Genomic DNA, 14,741 nt, shown 5'->3' with positions numbered 1-14,741 from the left:
CACGTCTCAATAACAGATTTGATCTCTCTATCGATCACGACATCTGATGGCGGAGATATGGAGAGCTCGAGGACCGGTTCTCCTAGAGATTGAAAAATGCCCGGCCTCGCACAGAAGAATGCTGGGTTCTGTATTTCTCCCCTGTCGTTTGTCAAATCGGTTTCGGCGAACGGAATCTGGTCTAAGCACAGAGCTGACATCACCTTCGATCAGCTCCAAAAGGTTTTTTTTTCTTTTTTTTCTTTTTTTTTTTTTGCATTTTTCTTGAGGAAATGGTTATAGTGGCTTAGTCAAGTCACTTTAGATGGGTTTGAGATGCACCTTTCTGTCTCACTTTCAATCATCAAGGGATACACCATCGATGGTGTTCTTTTGGGGCTGGCAAGAGGTTTGTCATCCCTTGGAAGGTACCTGATGCCTTTGCAGAAACCCTTGACCTTCTCAATGTCTTAATACAGATTGTTTAACGGTTAAGGTCTGAGGAATGGCAACTCCTTTGGATGTCAATTTTCCCTATTTTTCGACATCTGGCAACCTCATTTCAATATGGTGGTCTAAATACCTGTTTATGACTAGTGGAGCTATGCTTCGGCTGAATAATGTATCCTACTTAGCAATTTTGTCTTTCATTTCTAACAGGGACCACATTAACTCCCAAGCTACTTGTGAATCTGATGGCATTGATCATTTGGCTGCTGGCTTGTGTTACAGTTCATGATCAAAAAGAGTGTTGTTAATGCTTCTGCTTGTGGCAACATATTCACACGGCATAGATTTGAAGCCCTTTCTTCCTTGGACCGTGAATTTAAAGCTGGGGACATAAATAGCATGAGATTGGGTGGTTCTAATGTAAATTCATAATTGATTTCTGAAGGTTGGCTAATAGATAATTATTATTTTTTTCAATGTCTAATGTTTGTGACACATGATAATCATTCAAACCATAAAGCAATTAGGTTATCAGACTAGGATGTGGCTCTGTTTTTCCCTTCTCCGCTGTTGAATTGGACAGAAGCCCCTATCGTGGGGTACAAATTATTGAATGAATGTCAGACATGCATTTTTAACTCTCTTAAGAGAAAATCATGTTCTTAGTTTCTGGATTATTGTGTAAATATCCAGATATTCTCTACTCTTCTGGTGGACCATGTACAATCTGATTATGAAACTTCGATTGTATGCAAATGCAATTACTTGTCGTCCATTATTATCTTCAATTCATTTCAAAGCCATCCATTAGAAAGTTCACTGTTTTAGTGGGTATTGTAAGGAGGTAAGATTTCTACGAGGACTGGAAGATTGCATTTTCTCAATTTAAAACTCCAGTAAGTGACTGAGCCATTGTCAAAGATCATGAGTAGCGATAGTATCATTACTTTGAAACAAAGTGAATCTCATAAAGGAGTATCGCTGTCTTCTTGTAATGCCCCCTCTTCAATTCATAATCTATTCAATGCTGAATCAAATGGCCAAAAGGTGCTGGATAAGAGCTTTTCATCCACTCATCCATCCTTGAATGTACAATCAGAGTCACTTGGTTCATCCAGACCACAGCAAGGACCTGACCTAAGATGTTAAGCCCACACTCTAATCCAAGCAGTCCTATTTCTTATAGCTCTCATCCCCGAGACCCCAAACAGATTTGTTCTCAATCTTCTTCTTTCTGTACCAATCTGTACTTATCATCTTCAACAAGCTCAGAGATCCATTGGCAGCTCGGCAACCTACCCTTCCTTCCTCATCCTCCGAAGTGGGACCAGCCTGTATATTCAAAGTCTCCATTGAATTTGGGTGAGGTTCTAGGTGATCAATGGGATGAGGGAGACTGCTCAGAGGATCTGATGAAAGACTTCCTTAATTTCCCTGGGGATGCTTCTAACGGCAACTTGGATGATGAGACTTACACAAGCAAAAGTTTAGCATTTACAGAACAACTGGACCTACAGATTTTGTCAGAGGAGCTCGACATAGCCATCACAGGCAATGGGGAAAATCCTGGGCTGGATGTGAGTACATTTGCCATATGCCTTTTTTTTTCTCCCCTGAAGGAGGTGCTAACCGGAACATGTTCTTTCAACATCTTTTATTTAATAAGTTTGTGGCAGTGTCTTGCTTTTGACATTGTTGCTTACTTTATGTAGGAAATTTATGAAATGCCTCAAGTTCCACCTGTCCCAGTAGTTGGATCTAAATGCAATGATACCCATCAGCATCTGGTCTCTCTTGCAGTTCAAATCCCTTCAAGCCCCTCAACTTCTGTGGCCGCAGCTCTAAACAAGCCACAGTTGAGATGGACGCCTGAGCTCCATGAGCATTTTGTGGAAGCTGTTAACAAGCTTGATGGGGCTGAGAATGAGCATATAATTTCTTCTTTTCCTTTTTCCTTTTTCCTTTTTTGTCAAGTAAGGTCAGTTCTCTGGACCGGATCCAGCACAAAATAAACTACAGTATTTGGTCTCATGACTGATGATCCCTCTTATGAGGGTTTAACCACTGTCATCTTGCTCGGTTGTCGAGGGTATTTGTGAGTGCACAACTTCAAGTAACGCACACACACACAAGGCGTTTTTCATCTCGCGCAGGTCAGTATGAAATGCAGAGGCAACTCCTAAGGGCATATTGAAGCAAATGAACGCTCAAGGTTTGACAATCTATCATGTAAAAAGCCATCTACAGGTATTTTCAGTTTTTTTTTTTCCATGAATTGTCGTTATCTTAAAAATTCATTCAGCTGCTATCACATTCAATTATTTTATGTATTCAGCTTCTCATGAATTACCTAGATCTTTAATATTGAATCAGTTCCTATGCCATTTAATACCTAATAGTTTTGTTCGTAACTTACAGAAATACCAATTTGCCAAGTATCTTCCGGAGGCAAAAGAAGGTAATATATGATAACACATATTGACTTGCTCTTATGATGGGTAATGAAGTGCTTACTACGTAATCTAGTAACACGATATGTTAACCACCAGTTAGAGGCATACTTTAATTGTCTCTTTACTTTTGACAGTCCTGTCTTTAGTTATGTATTTTCTCATTTTATTCTTGGGTAATTGTTTGTATTTGGGAGAACACCTCATTTCTTGCTGTTGCAAGCATGATTTTTCCACCATCGCATTCTCTAAACTGGAAGCATCTATGTTGTGAGCTCTTGGAACCTTGAAATGGCACCAAAAAAAAAAAAAAAAAAAACAAATATTTGTAGAGAAATTCATAACCCCACAGAAGGGTACTTTTCATAGGAAGGTCCTTATGTAGTAGTGGAACTTAGTTAGATTTCTTTATGATTTTTGGTTTTGATTACGTGTTGTATAGAGAAAAAGGCTTCATCTGAAGACATGAAGGGAGCTTCTATTGGTACTAAATCTGATCCACGCATCCAAAGGTAAGCCTTCATCCTATCTTTTTTCTTCTTTTTTTTCTTTCTTTCTTTTTCTTTTGTTCTTTTACCCACAAATTTGTCAAGTCACTCTTCATTATTTAGTATTCTTTTAATTTTTATTTTTACTCTCTTATTTGTCAATTTTTGTTACAGGGGTATGGAAGTTGCAGAGGCTCTATGCATGCAAATAGAGGTCCAGAAACAGCTTCATGAACAGCTTGAAGTGTGCACTCTAGCATATACTATCTACATAGAATGGTGTTTCAGGTGATATGAAAATGTTAAACAGCAATTTACTAGGCCATCCGCTTTCAAAGAAATGACCATGTTGGATAAACTGGCGGGATGGTGTTAAACTTATTGACATGGTTACCCAAACAAATCCTTAATTCATCATATATTTTTTTCCTTTATTTAATATTGAATTCGTTTATGTATTCCTGTAAAAAGATGTTTTCCCTACGTTTCATTCCACTAAACAAAAATTGTAATTTTGGTACGGATGCATATTTGGTTCAGGAACTGCTAAAGGCCGTTCTAAATTTTAAACGGTTTCAAACCGTCTCAAATGTAAAACATATGTACCCTATGTAATATTTACCCAACAATTGTAATATTTTCCTGATTTTTGTTTTCTATTGGAATTTCCATAGACAAGGCAACAAGGATCTCCATTCTTAACGGAGCTGAAGCAGAGACTGTTGCTTCCTTGGGGTGAGGCTGCACTGGCTGGGACTTGATACAACATGCCCCTAGTAAACTCCCTTATGCTTTACGTAGGAATGTAGGTAACTTCTTTTGCACCGTTGGTGGTTCTTTTATTTATATTATCATCACCAGGTTTTCAAAAGAGGACAAATTTCAGAACTCACTATTTTAGACATACCAAGTGCAAGAAGATTGCTGTGAAGTTTTGTAATTGAAAGTAATGCTTCTGAAGTGATGAAATACCTGGTGTTGTTTTCCCATTAGGCCATGTTTGGAAACTATGGATTCCATGCCTAACAATGGGGGTTTGCCTTTGATATGAAGATTTGTTTTGTTTGGATGGCAAAGAAAGGATGGTTTCCACCTAGTAATAATTACACTTTTCCATCCTCAAGAAACTAGTAGAGTATTTTGAGAGGAATATGAGATTTCCACTTGCTACCCAAGCAAGAACTCAAAATTGGAATCCATGTTTTAATAGCTCTCTTGGAAATCATCATTGGATAATTATTGTTTTTTCTTTTCCCCTGGATTCCATATATCCAAACATGCCCCAAGTGGTATTGGTTTTGGAATTTAAAGAGATGCTTCTGAATTGATGAATTACCCTCTAGTTTTGTTTTTTTTTTTTCACCGAGAACCCCCTTCAATGATTTTTCTTTTTAAAAGGTTTTTGAAATTGATGAATAAACTGCAAACAAAGAGAAACAAAGCCCAAAAAGATCGGCAGAGATGGGTGACCCAACAACACCCACACACACACAAATAAAATAAGGAGCCACAAATCAATAGGCCACTGCTCCCTAGAACACTAGGAAGGAATTGTTGCCAAAAAAGATCAATAGCGATGGGCGATCCTCTGGTCACCCTGCCAAGATTGAAAGATGGCTTAGCCAACACCTGTGATCCTGTGGTCAGCCTTCCAAGATTGAAAGACTGATAACATTAATTTCCAAGAAGTGTCCTCCGTGCGTGTTGGCATCAGAACGAATCAAATGTCATTGTGAAATAATGCTAATTGCAGCAGGATGTAGCATCTGTTCCCATTACTTCTCCTTTGTCCTTCTCTACTTGTTTGCAGAAGCAAACCAGGGGAGCACTTGCTGTATATTTTGACTCTCTCTCTCTCTCTCTCTCTCTCTCTCTCTCTCTCTACACACACACATCATGAGAATTCTTTGAATGTGATTCACAGAACAGGAGATTCGTAAAGCTGATCTCAAATAATTCTTTTATGATGATAAATAATGAAACCTGGAGGATCTTAAAATTTCATCACTGTCAAAATTAATGGAAGAATGACCGAAGCCCTAACAAATGACAAAACCACCTGACGTTCTCTATCACCACCACCACAATAAACTTCATGATCATCATCATTTAAAATCAAATCACAGGAACATTTTCTTTCTTTCTTTCTTTCTTCTTCTTCTTCTTTTTCTTTTGAGTATTTGGTATTATCTGGTGGTGGTTTTTGGTCCTGCATATCTAGAAACTGATGATAATGGTTTGGGTTAGTATCAAATCATGTAGATCAGCTTCTACTGAGTACAACATTCGATAAATTTCCATTTAGCACATCTTTGAAATGTTAATAGCCTGAATTTCCAAATTAACTATAGCTTCAGGAGTTTGCATTTTATTTACCTTTTCATGTTTGTTGAAATTCGTTAATTGTTACTAAAATGGCTGATCAATCGTGGAGGATTGAATAAAAATACATTAAACTTCTTTAAAAATAAAAATAAAATAAAATAAAAAAAACTGTCTTGAATGTGTACTAACTGAAGTTTGGCTGTGGCAGATTGTTTCTTCTTGTAATTCTTAGTTACAGATCCAGAACTAGATCCAGAACTCTGGTGGGCCCCACCATGGCGAAAAATGCAGACTCACGGCAAGTCCAAAGGTGAGACCTGTTTGAGTTTAGCATAAGGTTAACTAACGGAGACTACCTTCATCTTGTAAATGTGGACCTGATGGACGGGTTGGATTGAATATGCGCACTATTTTGGTCCCCACGAAATCTTTGTTGTCCGACTCCAGCATTGTCTGGAATTATGGAGAGAATGGAAAAACCGAATTTTAACCAGTCTAGAATTTCCTCTTCATTTTGTTGTTAATAAAATTTGCTTTGCCATGTTTACTCAAAAGAAAAGAAAAAAAAGAAAAAGAAAAAAGAAAAAGACAAGAAAAAGAAAAAGAAAAAGAAGAAAATTTGCTTTGTCATTGTCTGCTTATTGTGTATGTCACATCCAATATGTATCAACTAACATCGCTCTTTCCTCTCTCATGCAGTTACTTGAACTATGGTTTATTAGCAGCTCGAGCTGAGATATTCAAGGCTGTGGGGGGCTCTGATAATCCATGCATTTTGGATGGTTATCATGGTACGTTGGCTGTCCCCATTTTTAAATTTCTTAGAAATGTTGTCTGCACCCTTTTCCAACTTTTCTTTTTAAATATGGGAGAAACTAGAAAAATCAACATCATTGCCTGAATTGCTCAGCTCCATTAAACCTTCATCTTCCCATTTATAATACTGAGATGTTTTGTTTGTTCATGCTGGAATTGGCCTATTCCATGATATAAAAAATTTAATTCCCTTGACATTTTGGCTGCATTTGGCTCAAGCCATGGGAAAAATCATTCTTAGTTTTTGGGATTACTACACGTATAAGAATTTCTGGGAAAACATGAAATGATTTTTGTGTGTACAAGTAAGATCTCTTTGTTTCCAATATGACAAAAAAGAGCTCCATCTCACAAATTTTGGAAATTCTACTGAAGAGTAGAAGATCCAAAATCACAAATTATTTCTCAAATGGCCAGGAGTCCAACACAGCTTTAAACATGTTATAGAATTGATCTTATTGCTAGTTGTATTTATTTATCATGCAATTTACAAATGATGTTGAAACTTCTCTGCAACTCTGAAGGGTCTTATACATACGGCGGATCGGTGTATGATGTGTTGGCTTCACATTCTGGATCCAGCTTTATCAAATGCAGGAGGGATGCTGTCAATGCTCTCAAAGTTAACAAATCAATATGTACATGAATTACACATTTGGAGGTGTATGGAACGGTGGTGGTGGAGTTGGGTAGAAAAACCTATTTGTAGCCTCTTTTTTCTTTGACATAACTTGCCCGCACCTGCAATGTCAATGCCTTCAGTGAGCCTTCTTCTGGAGGCAATGTTACTTAAAGCGAAGTTGTTGGAGGAGTTTGGTCGAGCTAAAGGTAATAGTTTTTAGTCTTCGGTAGTTCATAAGTTTCTGAAATGAATGGTGAAACACTGATGTCTGCTTTGCCATTCTCACTGTTCAATTGGTTAAAGCTTTGTTTGGACAGGACACCTTCCAAAATTAGGATTGTGTTATATAATTCTGATTTTTACAGATGAAGAATCTTCCTGCAACTGCTCAGGTGATTTTCTGATCAACTTCTTATTGAAAATGATGGGTTTAGTGACAAAGCTTTTCTTTTATGTTGCTTCCGGAGAAGACTTGCTAGCATGTCATATGTATTTCTTTGTGAGGGCCATCCATCAGATAGACCCACCAAGCATGTTTCTCGGCCTCACTAAACTGGTTGGCATTCATGTATGGAGAAGCTGGACATTTAAAAAATGTTGAGCAGCAGTTTACCTTGAAATTACAAGTGAGGTCCACCCAATTAGTGGATTGGCTTTATTGTTTGGTCAGAGAACATTCATGGTGGGATTTTATTCTCTCACATATATTCTGTGTTGGCATGTGTCCCTGTGAGTAGCCTTCACATTTTCTGTTGCATTTGATAAATATGGAATGGTAGTTATTCATAAATGGTAGTTATTCATAAATGGCATTTGATAAACATACAGACCATCTGTTGCATTTGATAAACATACAATCCATTTTTCAAACTTTGGATCGATCTCCAAATCCTCGAAGCCCTTCAGGCTTCCTGTTTGATTTCCTCTCTCCACAGCACTGCTCAGAGCATTCCAGTTGTGGCAGCTAGCGTTTTCCATGCCTTTTTTGCTTCGTCACCAATCAGACTCATAAGTTGATACTCTTTTACATGTTATATTGAAAGAATGCAAATTTTTCTTGCTTCTCTAGGCTGTTTATATACACTTTATCTGGATTGCTGTTTTTATCAACTAATGAGCATACAAATCATGATCTTCAAGCAGCTGTAATGAAAAGTAGTTGTACTGTTAATATGTTATCCAACCTTATAATCAAATAATCAGTTGGATGCTTGAGTAAGGATAAGGTATCTGCTTGTCCCCTTCCTAGTCATCCTTGCCACTTGCGACGCTCAACGTTGCCTGGTTTTTAGTTCTAGGCTGACTACTAGTTTAAAATTTACAGCGAACTCTACCAGCTAGGTACAAACCAACCTCTGTTTTTTTTTTTTCCCAATGCATGTTTAACAATGTATTAGTTGGGTTAATATATTAACAGCATTGTACTTGTTGTACAAACCAATCTTTGGACTTGATTCTTGCCATATCGTTGACCATACTCTATATAGTCTATACTAGTAACTTTCCAGGGGATTATCCTGTATAACTTCTCTTTGCAAGTTCTGTTCAAGAATCTTTATGAGGTTGAGTTACAATAACTTGTTCGATTTCAAAGTACATAGGAAACTTTGAAACTTTCTCTAATCTGATTTTCACATGCCTGTTTAGAAGTCTAATGTATGATGTAGTACTGATCAATCCATTTTTAACAGATGGAAGCTTTAAGGCATCTGAATTAATTATTATTATTATTTATTTATTTTATGGTTGAGACCTATCAGATTGTGATAGAGGAGAGAATCATGGGCATTTTAACAAGCATGACCTGTTCACAGCCACACAAACTACAATGGGTACGTTGTTATGTTTTAACAAGCATATCTATTCATTTCAGCTTAGCGTGATGTAGACCAATTCTATTGCAGATACTCTTATGAAGGCCTCTCTAAACCAACCCTTTGCATTGCAGATACTATCTATTTGTTTCAAAATATCTTTTTAAACAATCGTTTCTCTTCTTCTCCTCCATTTCCTTCTACTCTTGATTTGCAGCCATGTCTTTCCGAATGGTAAGATTCTTCTGATCCTTATTTGCTAGACATTTCCTTGTTGAGAAAATGTGATTCTTTTAGATCTGACTTTTGTATTAGATTTTTTTTTTTTTTTCAGAATTTCACGTCTTAAACCGCTAGATCTGATGCGATCTTTGTGAAACTACGGCATGAAACAATGTGATCTGATGCAATCTTCGATGTTATAGGTGATTAGGGCTGTTCATTCCAATTTCACATAAATAAAATTCAGGTGGAATGATTCCACCTTTCCAAGAAAAAAAAAAAAAGAGACCATCATCCATCTATTTTTTTTTTTTTTTTGTAAAAGGTGATTATGGTTTGAAGGTTGTGTCAGGAATATTATATTGGATTGATGCTGAGGGTCTTATAAGAATTTGTTTGTTCTTAATATTGTTGTGCATGATTTGGCAACTGTGGTCCCAGATCTTGGAACCAGTAGAAATATTATATATGGAAAATAGTGAGAGAGGATATGATGCCTCTTCTATGGCATAACTTCAAGGTTTGATCGGTTTGTTGGACCACTATCTCTGAAATATTAACCCAATGTTCACTTTCCATTGCAGCTGACATGAATGAAGTTAGGTTAAGAGTTGTTCTATGTGGCAAGTTTTTATAGGATATGGTGCCACTGGCTATAATTCCTCGAATGCCACAATTCCTTGGAGTACATATTTATTTCAATATAAGCTTTTCATGTTCTTTTTACAATCATGTAGAAGCTATTGTTTTATCATCATGCTGATTGATAATTCTGAAGTATGACTCGGTTTCACACGAGCTAGTACAGAGATTTCAAGTGTGTTCGAAGCCAATGTTGACTATAATCTTCACTTGAATATTAACTCAATGTTCACTTTCCATTGCATGGGTTTTTGGTTTAAAACTGTTCCGAAATAAGAAAAAATACCATTCCCAAATTCAAAAGTGGGCTAAAAGTTGAAAATTTGCGACGGTTTTCAACCGTCCCTAATTTTTTGCGACACCCTCTTTAGCCAGTTTAAAACGGTTCCTAAATAGTTTAGGAACGGTTTTCAACCGTTTCCAAGAGGAATTTTGGTCTGGTTTAAAAGTTGTGGCACAATTTATTTAGGAGAGATCCGGCATATCTTGTTAGCTTGAGTCATCAGAAGTGACATGGACCAATGAGACTTGGTGGCACTGAAATTTCTTATGCCTTCAATACAAACAATCCACACTCAATTATAACCTATATATATATATATATATATATATATATATATATATATATATATATATATATATATATATATATATATATATCAATCGGGTTCGGGTTGGATCGGGCAACCTGAGACCCAACCAGTGCCCGACTCAAGTTTTATTGGGTTGGTGTTTGTATAGCCCAAGCCCGAGATCAAACCCAATATATCCTGCCCAAGCCCAACCCGATGTTGGGCCGATCACGGGTGAGTTCAAGCCAACTTTCAGCCCTACCCACAGATTCCCTGAGAGCACCGTCCGCTAAGTCTAATTGGAGTAATATTGAATCCGCGCCAACCCAAAAAAGAGCATGTGTAGTTATTTTTATTATTTTTTAAAGGAAAAAGACAAATAAAAAACAAAAGCGGCGTTATTGCATATAACATAATCAAGCTGACTTTTTCTTTTTTTATGACAGCCGGCCTAAACTAATGGCGTGTTTGGATGGCCCTGCATTAAATAGTGTTGTAGCCATTTTCTCTGGAAATGTTTGTTCTGCATTTGTTCCTTGTTCATGTTAGACGCATGCCATGTAGCTACCTGGCTGGCTCGTTGTCTGTTTATGGTTGCTGAATGTGTGCATGTCTATGCATGTTTGCCACATTATCACTACGTGCCAGTGTGTGTTGCTAGATAATGGCAGCCATATAGTTAACACATGTCAGTGGGGGCAACCTTAGTGGCACTTGACCCATGGCAGCAGGGTGGGCTGCTGGCCTACTGCCTCAGTCCAAGTCCATGGACATCGATCGTCTTTTAGAAGAATAATATTAATTTTCTGTGATCCAATGCATATGTTTTAAGGAATTTAGAGACAAGAATAATATGCTTCAAGTCCAAATCCTAATATGACTAGTAAATAATTAAACCAATGTCTCATTCATTAATTAACTAATAGAATGCATTCAAACATTGAGTTCCTAGTGTGCTTAATGAATTCTAACTCGTCATCAATAAAAATTAGTCTTCCCATCATAGGGTCGGACGATTACCCAGAAGCGGTGAGATCAACACAAGTCATAGCTTTCGAACCCAACTCCCCTTTTCACTAATTTTTCTAGCTTTTGATTTTCCATCGACCACTTTCACACTATCACATTTATTTTTTATTCTCTCTCTCTCTCTCTCTCTCTCTCTCTCTCTCTCTCTCTCTCTCTCTTAAAATTTAAGCACATGCAATAGGTAGTCCTTTTCAATTCTTCTATTTTTTAGCTGGTCATTCTCTTCTTATATCAGGATAGACAGGGATCTACAGGCTTGGTTCCTAACACTTTTAAGCAATAATCAACATAAGTAATATGGGTTCAAGTTTGGTATTAAAGACCGAGTCATATGTGAATTGTGAACTAGACTCAATTGATGTTTGAAACATCCTGTCAATCAATTCATTAAAGGAATTTGTTCAAAAATCTACTAATCAACTAGACTCTAGGCTTTTAAAAATTACATTTTATCTCATCATCACATACCTAAACACACTTAGGTACATACAAAAAAATCAGTCTTCAAAAAGTGCTTTGAAATTTGAGAATTGATTTTTAAAAAAATAAAATTTACTCATAAACCGTAAAGATGCTGACAATTCCACTTGAATCTTACACCCAACCAAAAATCTACATTGTCCTCAATGTAAAAAGATATGTAATCCATCTTAACATGAGACAATGAAAATAAAAGAGGAGTGAGTAAGAGAGAATACTTGAGAAGGATCGAAGTAATTGCATATATTCTCCATCCATTAAGGAGGGTTTCAGGTTGTCAAATAAAAACAAACTAATAAAACAAAAGCTAAACTACTCTAACCTAACCTAAGAAAGTAGTAAACGGGGAGAGGGATCTCCATCAGACTAGAAGGTCAATCCTGGTAAATATGATCTTTTAGAGGAATGGACATGTCCTTTGAATCAAAATTCTTTGCAAATGGCTTAAGGCGTTGATAGTTCACTTTAAAGATGTTATCATTCGTTGAATTCTCTATCTCGATAGCCCCATGAGAATAAATAGTTTTGACTATAAAGGGGTTTGTCCAACAAGATGTCAATTTTTCCAAAAAAAAAAACTAACAAACAAACAGGAATCTTGAATTATATAGGACTTTCTGATGCGGCTAAAAAAATAAAAATTGAATGATGTTCTTGTCATTGAACACATTCATCTTGTCCTTGTATATCTGAGAGTTCTCATAAGCCTTATTATAAATTTCTTCAAGTTCATTCAATTGGAGTTTGCGCAGCGATCCAACTTTGTCGAGATTAAAATTAAAAGTCTTTATAGCCCAATACGCCTTATGCTCCAACTCCACAAGCAAGTGACAAGCCTTCCCATATATAAGTCTATAGGGTGACATACCAATAGGGGTTTTATAAATCGTACAGTAAGCCCACAACGCGTCGGTTAATCAAAGTGACCAATCCTTGTGATCTGGGTTCACCATTTTCTCTAAGATTTGTTTAATCTTCCTATTTGATATTTCATCTTGGCCGCTCATCTGTGGGTGATAGGGGGTGCTCACTTTATGCGTAATATCATATTTCTTCATTAATGTTTCAAATGGCCTATTGCAAATGTGAGATCCTCCGTTACCAATGTGGCTCGAGGCGTTTTGAACCTAGATAAATATATTTTCTTTCAGAAACTTAATGACCATTCAATTATCATTATTTCGACACGAAATTGCCTCAACTCATTTGGAAACTTAATCGACGACAATGAGAATGTAGAGATTTCCAAATGATGAGGAAAATGGTCCCATGATATCGATGCCGGAGGAATCAAATGCCTTAATGATCAAAATAGGATTTAGTGACATCATATTTTAATGGGATATTCCTCTCAATTTCTGACATCACTCACATCCTTTATAAAATTCATTAGTATCCTTGAACGCAGTGGGCCAATAAAAGTCACACTATGGAATTTTCGATGCGGTCTTTTTAGCCAAAAAGTAGCCACCACATGCATATGAGGGACAAAAGAAGATGACATTGTGTTGCTCATGATCAGGAACACATCTCCTTAGAATTTGATATGGGCAATATTTAAAAAGATAAAGATCATCCCATGTGAAAAATTCTTCTTATCTTGCACAATCCAATGAGTAGTAATCATACATATATTATGATAGTTAGCAATGTCAGCGTACTAAGGTAATTGGAAAACTTTAACGAGTTGTTCATCAATGAACATGTCATTAATGGGTGTCATTTCCTTAGGATCTGATAGAACAAGCCGTGAGAGTGTTGAGTGTGAAATATTATATATTTCCTACTTATTATGCATTGGTTTATAAGCATAGATGCGCTTAATCAATCTGATTATGTATGTTTTCCTATGCAAGGTGATTTGGAGAGTGGAGATGAAAAGAATGATTTAAAGCTCAAAAAATTACTAAAAGAAGATTTGGAGACTTGGAGGTGATTAACGAAGAATTCAAGTACCAAAGATCCAAGAAAACCAAGTGCATGCAGAGGAGAGATAAAAGACTGAGGAAATCACAAAGAGTTACAACAGAAATAACAGACTGTACGGTGCTACCTAAGGTTGGTTCGGTTCAACTGAATGTGCATAAAATAGTTCAGAAAGAAATTATGATTTTTAGAGTTAATTCGGCTCGACATTCGGTCCGATGGAAGTTAGGTTTGAGGTCATCGAAGTGATGTTTGGTTCGACCTAAGGAAGACAGAGACTTTAGATAAAAATTGGAGCAATTCGGCTACAACTGAGAGTTAATTCGGTGCGTCCGAAGGCTATGTTCAATGTAACCGAAGCATATCGTCAACTACAGCTAAAGCGTAACAAAAGTGCGTAAATTGAAGTCGGTTTCGAATCGGTGCTGATTTTTCCTATTTAAAAGAATGTTTTAGGCTTTCTAGAGTACGAATTAAGGTAGAAGGGGTAGATCAAGGAGTTGTGGAGCCTCGATGAAGTCCTCCTCCTTAAATCTTTCAATTCTAGTTAGTTTTTATATTTTTCTCTAGAAGTTTTAGTTCAATCATGTCTTGTCTAATCTCTTAACTAGGGCTAAGATGTGAAGCTTATAGTTATTCTTAATGTCTTAGTTTACTCTCTTTTTTTAGCTTGTTAGTACACCCACTGTTTTAGTTTACTTTGATTCAAGTGTTTGATTTTATTGTTAAACAATTCATTGATATTTGGTTTGAAAGAAGATATATCTTTAGTTTACTTCGATCCATTGTCGACTCTGAGCACATTTGATGTTGTAACACCCCGAGTTTTCACGGCCTGAGTTTACACTCATGCCCGAGAATTTCATATGTTAATAGTATAATAATTGAATGCTTCAAATCGCACCTTATTTTTTCTTTTCATTTAG

At 36.7% G+C, this 14,741-nt stretch overlaps 1 protein-coding gene across 1 annotated transcript; it reads left to right on the top strand.

Moving 5' to 3' along the window:
* The first annotated feature begins 343 nt into the window (after window positions 1-343).
* LOC131230532 (protein PHOSPHATE STARVATION RESPONSE 3-like) lies at window positions 344-14,374 on the top strand. Its single transcript, XM_058226442.1, has 12 exons — window positions 344-874; window positions 1,123-2,006; window positions 2,142-2,430; window positions 2,600-2,676; window positions 2,848-2,887; window positions 3,322-3,391; window positions 3,542-3,611; window positions 4,042-4,176; window positions 6,392-6,483; window positions 7,033-7,522; window positions 9,751-9,851; window positions 13,746-14,374. Exons 2-8 carry the CDS (start codon window positions 1,572-1,574, stop codon window positions 4,126-4,128), a joined length of 1,068 nt encoding a protein of 355 aa, XP_058082425.1. The 5' UTR covers window positions 344-874; window positions 1,123-1,571; the 3' UTR covers window positions 4,129-4,176; window positions 6,392-6,483; window positions 7,033-7,522; window positions 9,751-9,851; window positions 13,746-14,374.
* The last annotated feature ends 367 nt before the right edge of the window (window positions 14,375-14,741 follow it).

This window comes from Magnolia sinica, chromosome 17, assembly GCF_029962835.1.
Source record: "Magnolia sinica isolate HGM2019 chromosome 17, MsV1, whole genome shotgun sequence".
Taxonomy (NCBI): Eukaryota; Viridiplantae; Streptophyta; class Magnoliopsida; order Magnoliales; family Magnoliaceae; genus Magnolia; species Magnolia sinica.
This window is presented reverse-complemented; position numbering and strand designations above follow the sequence as displayed.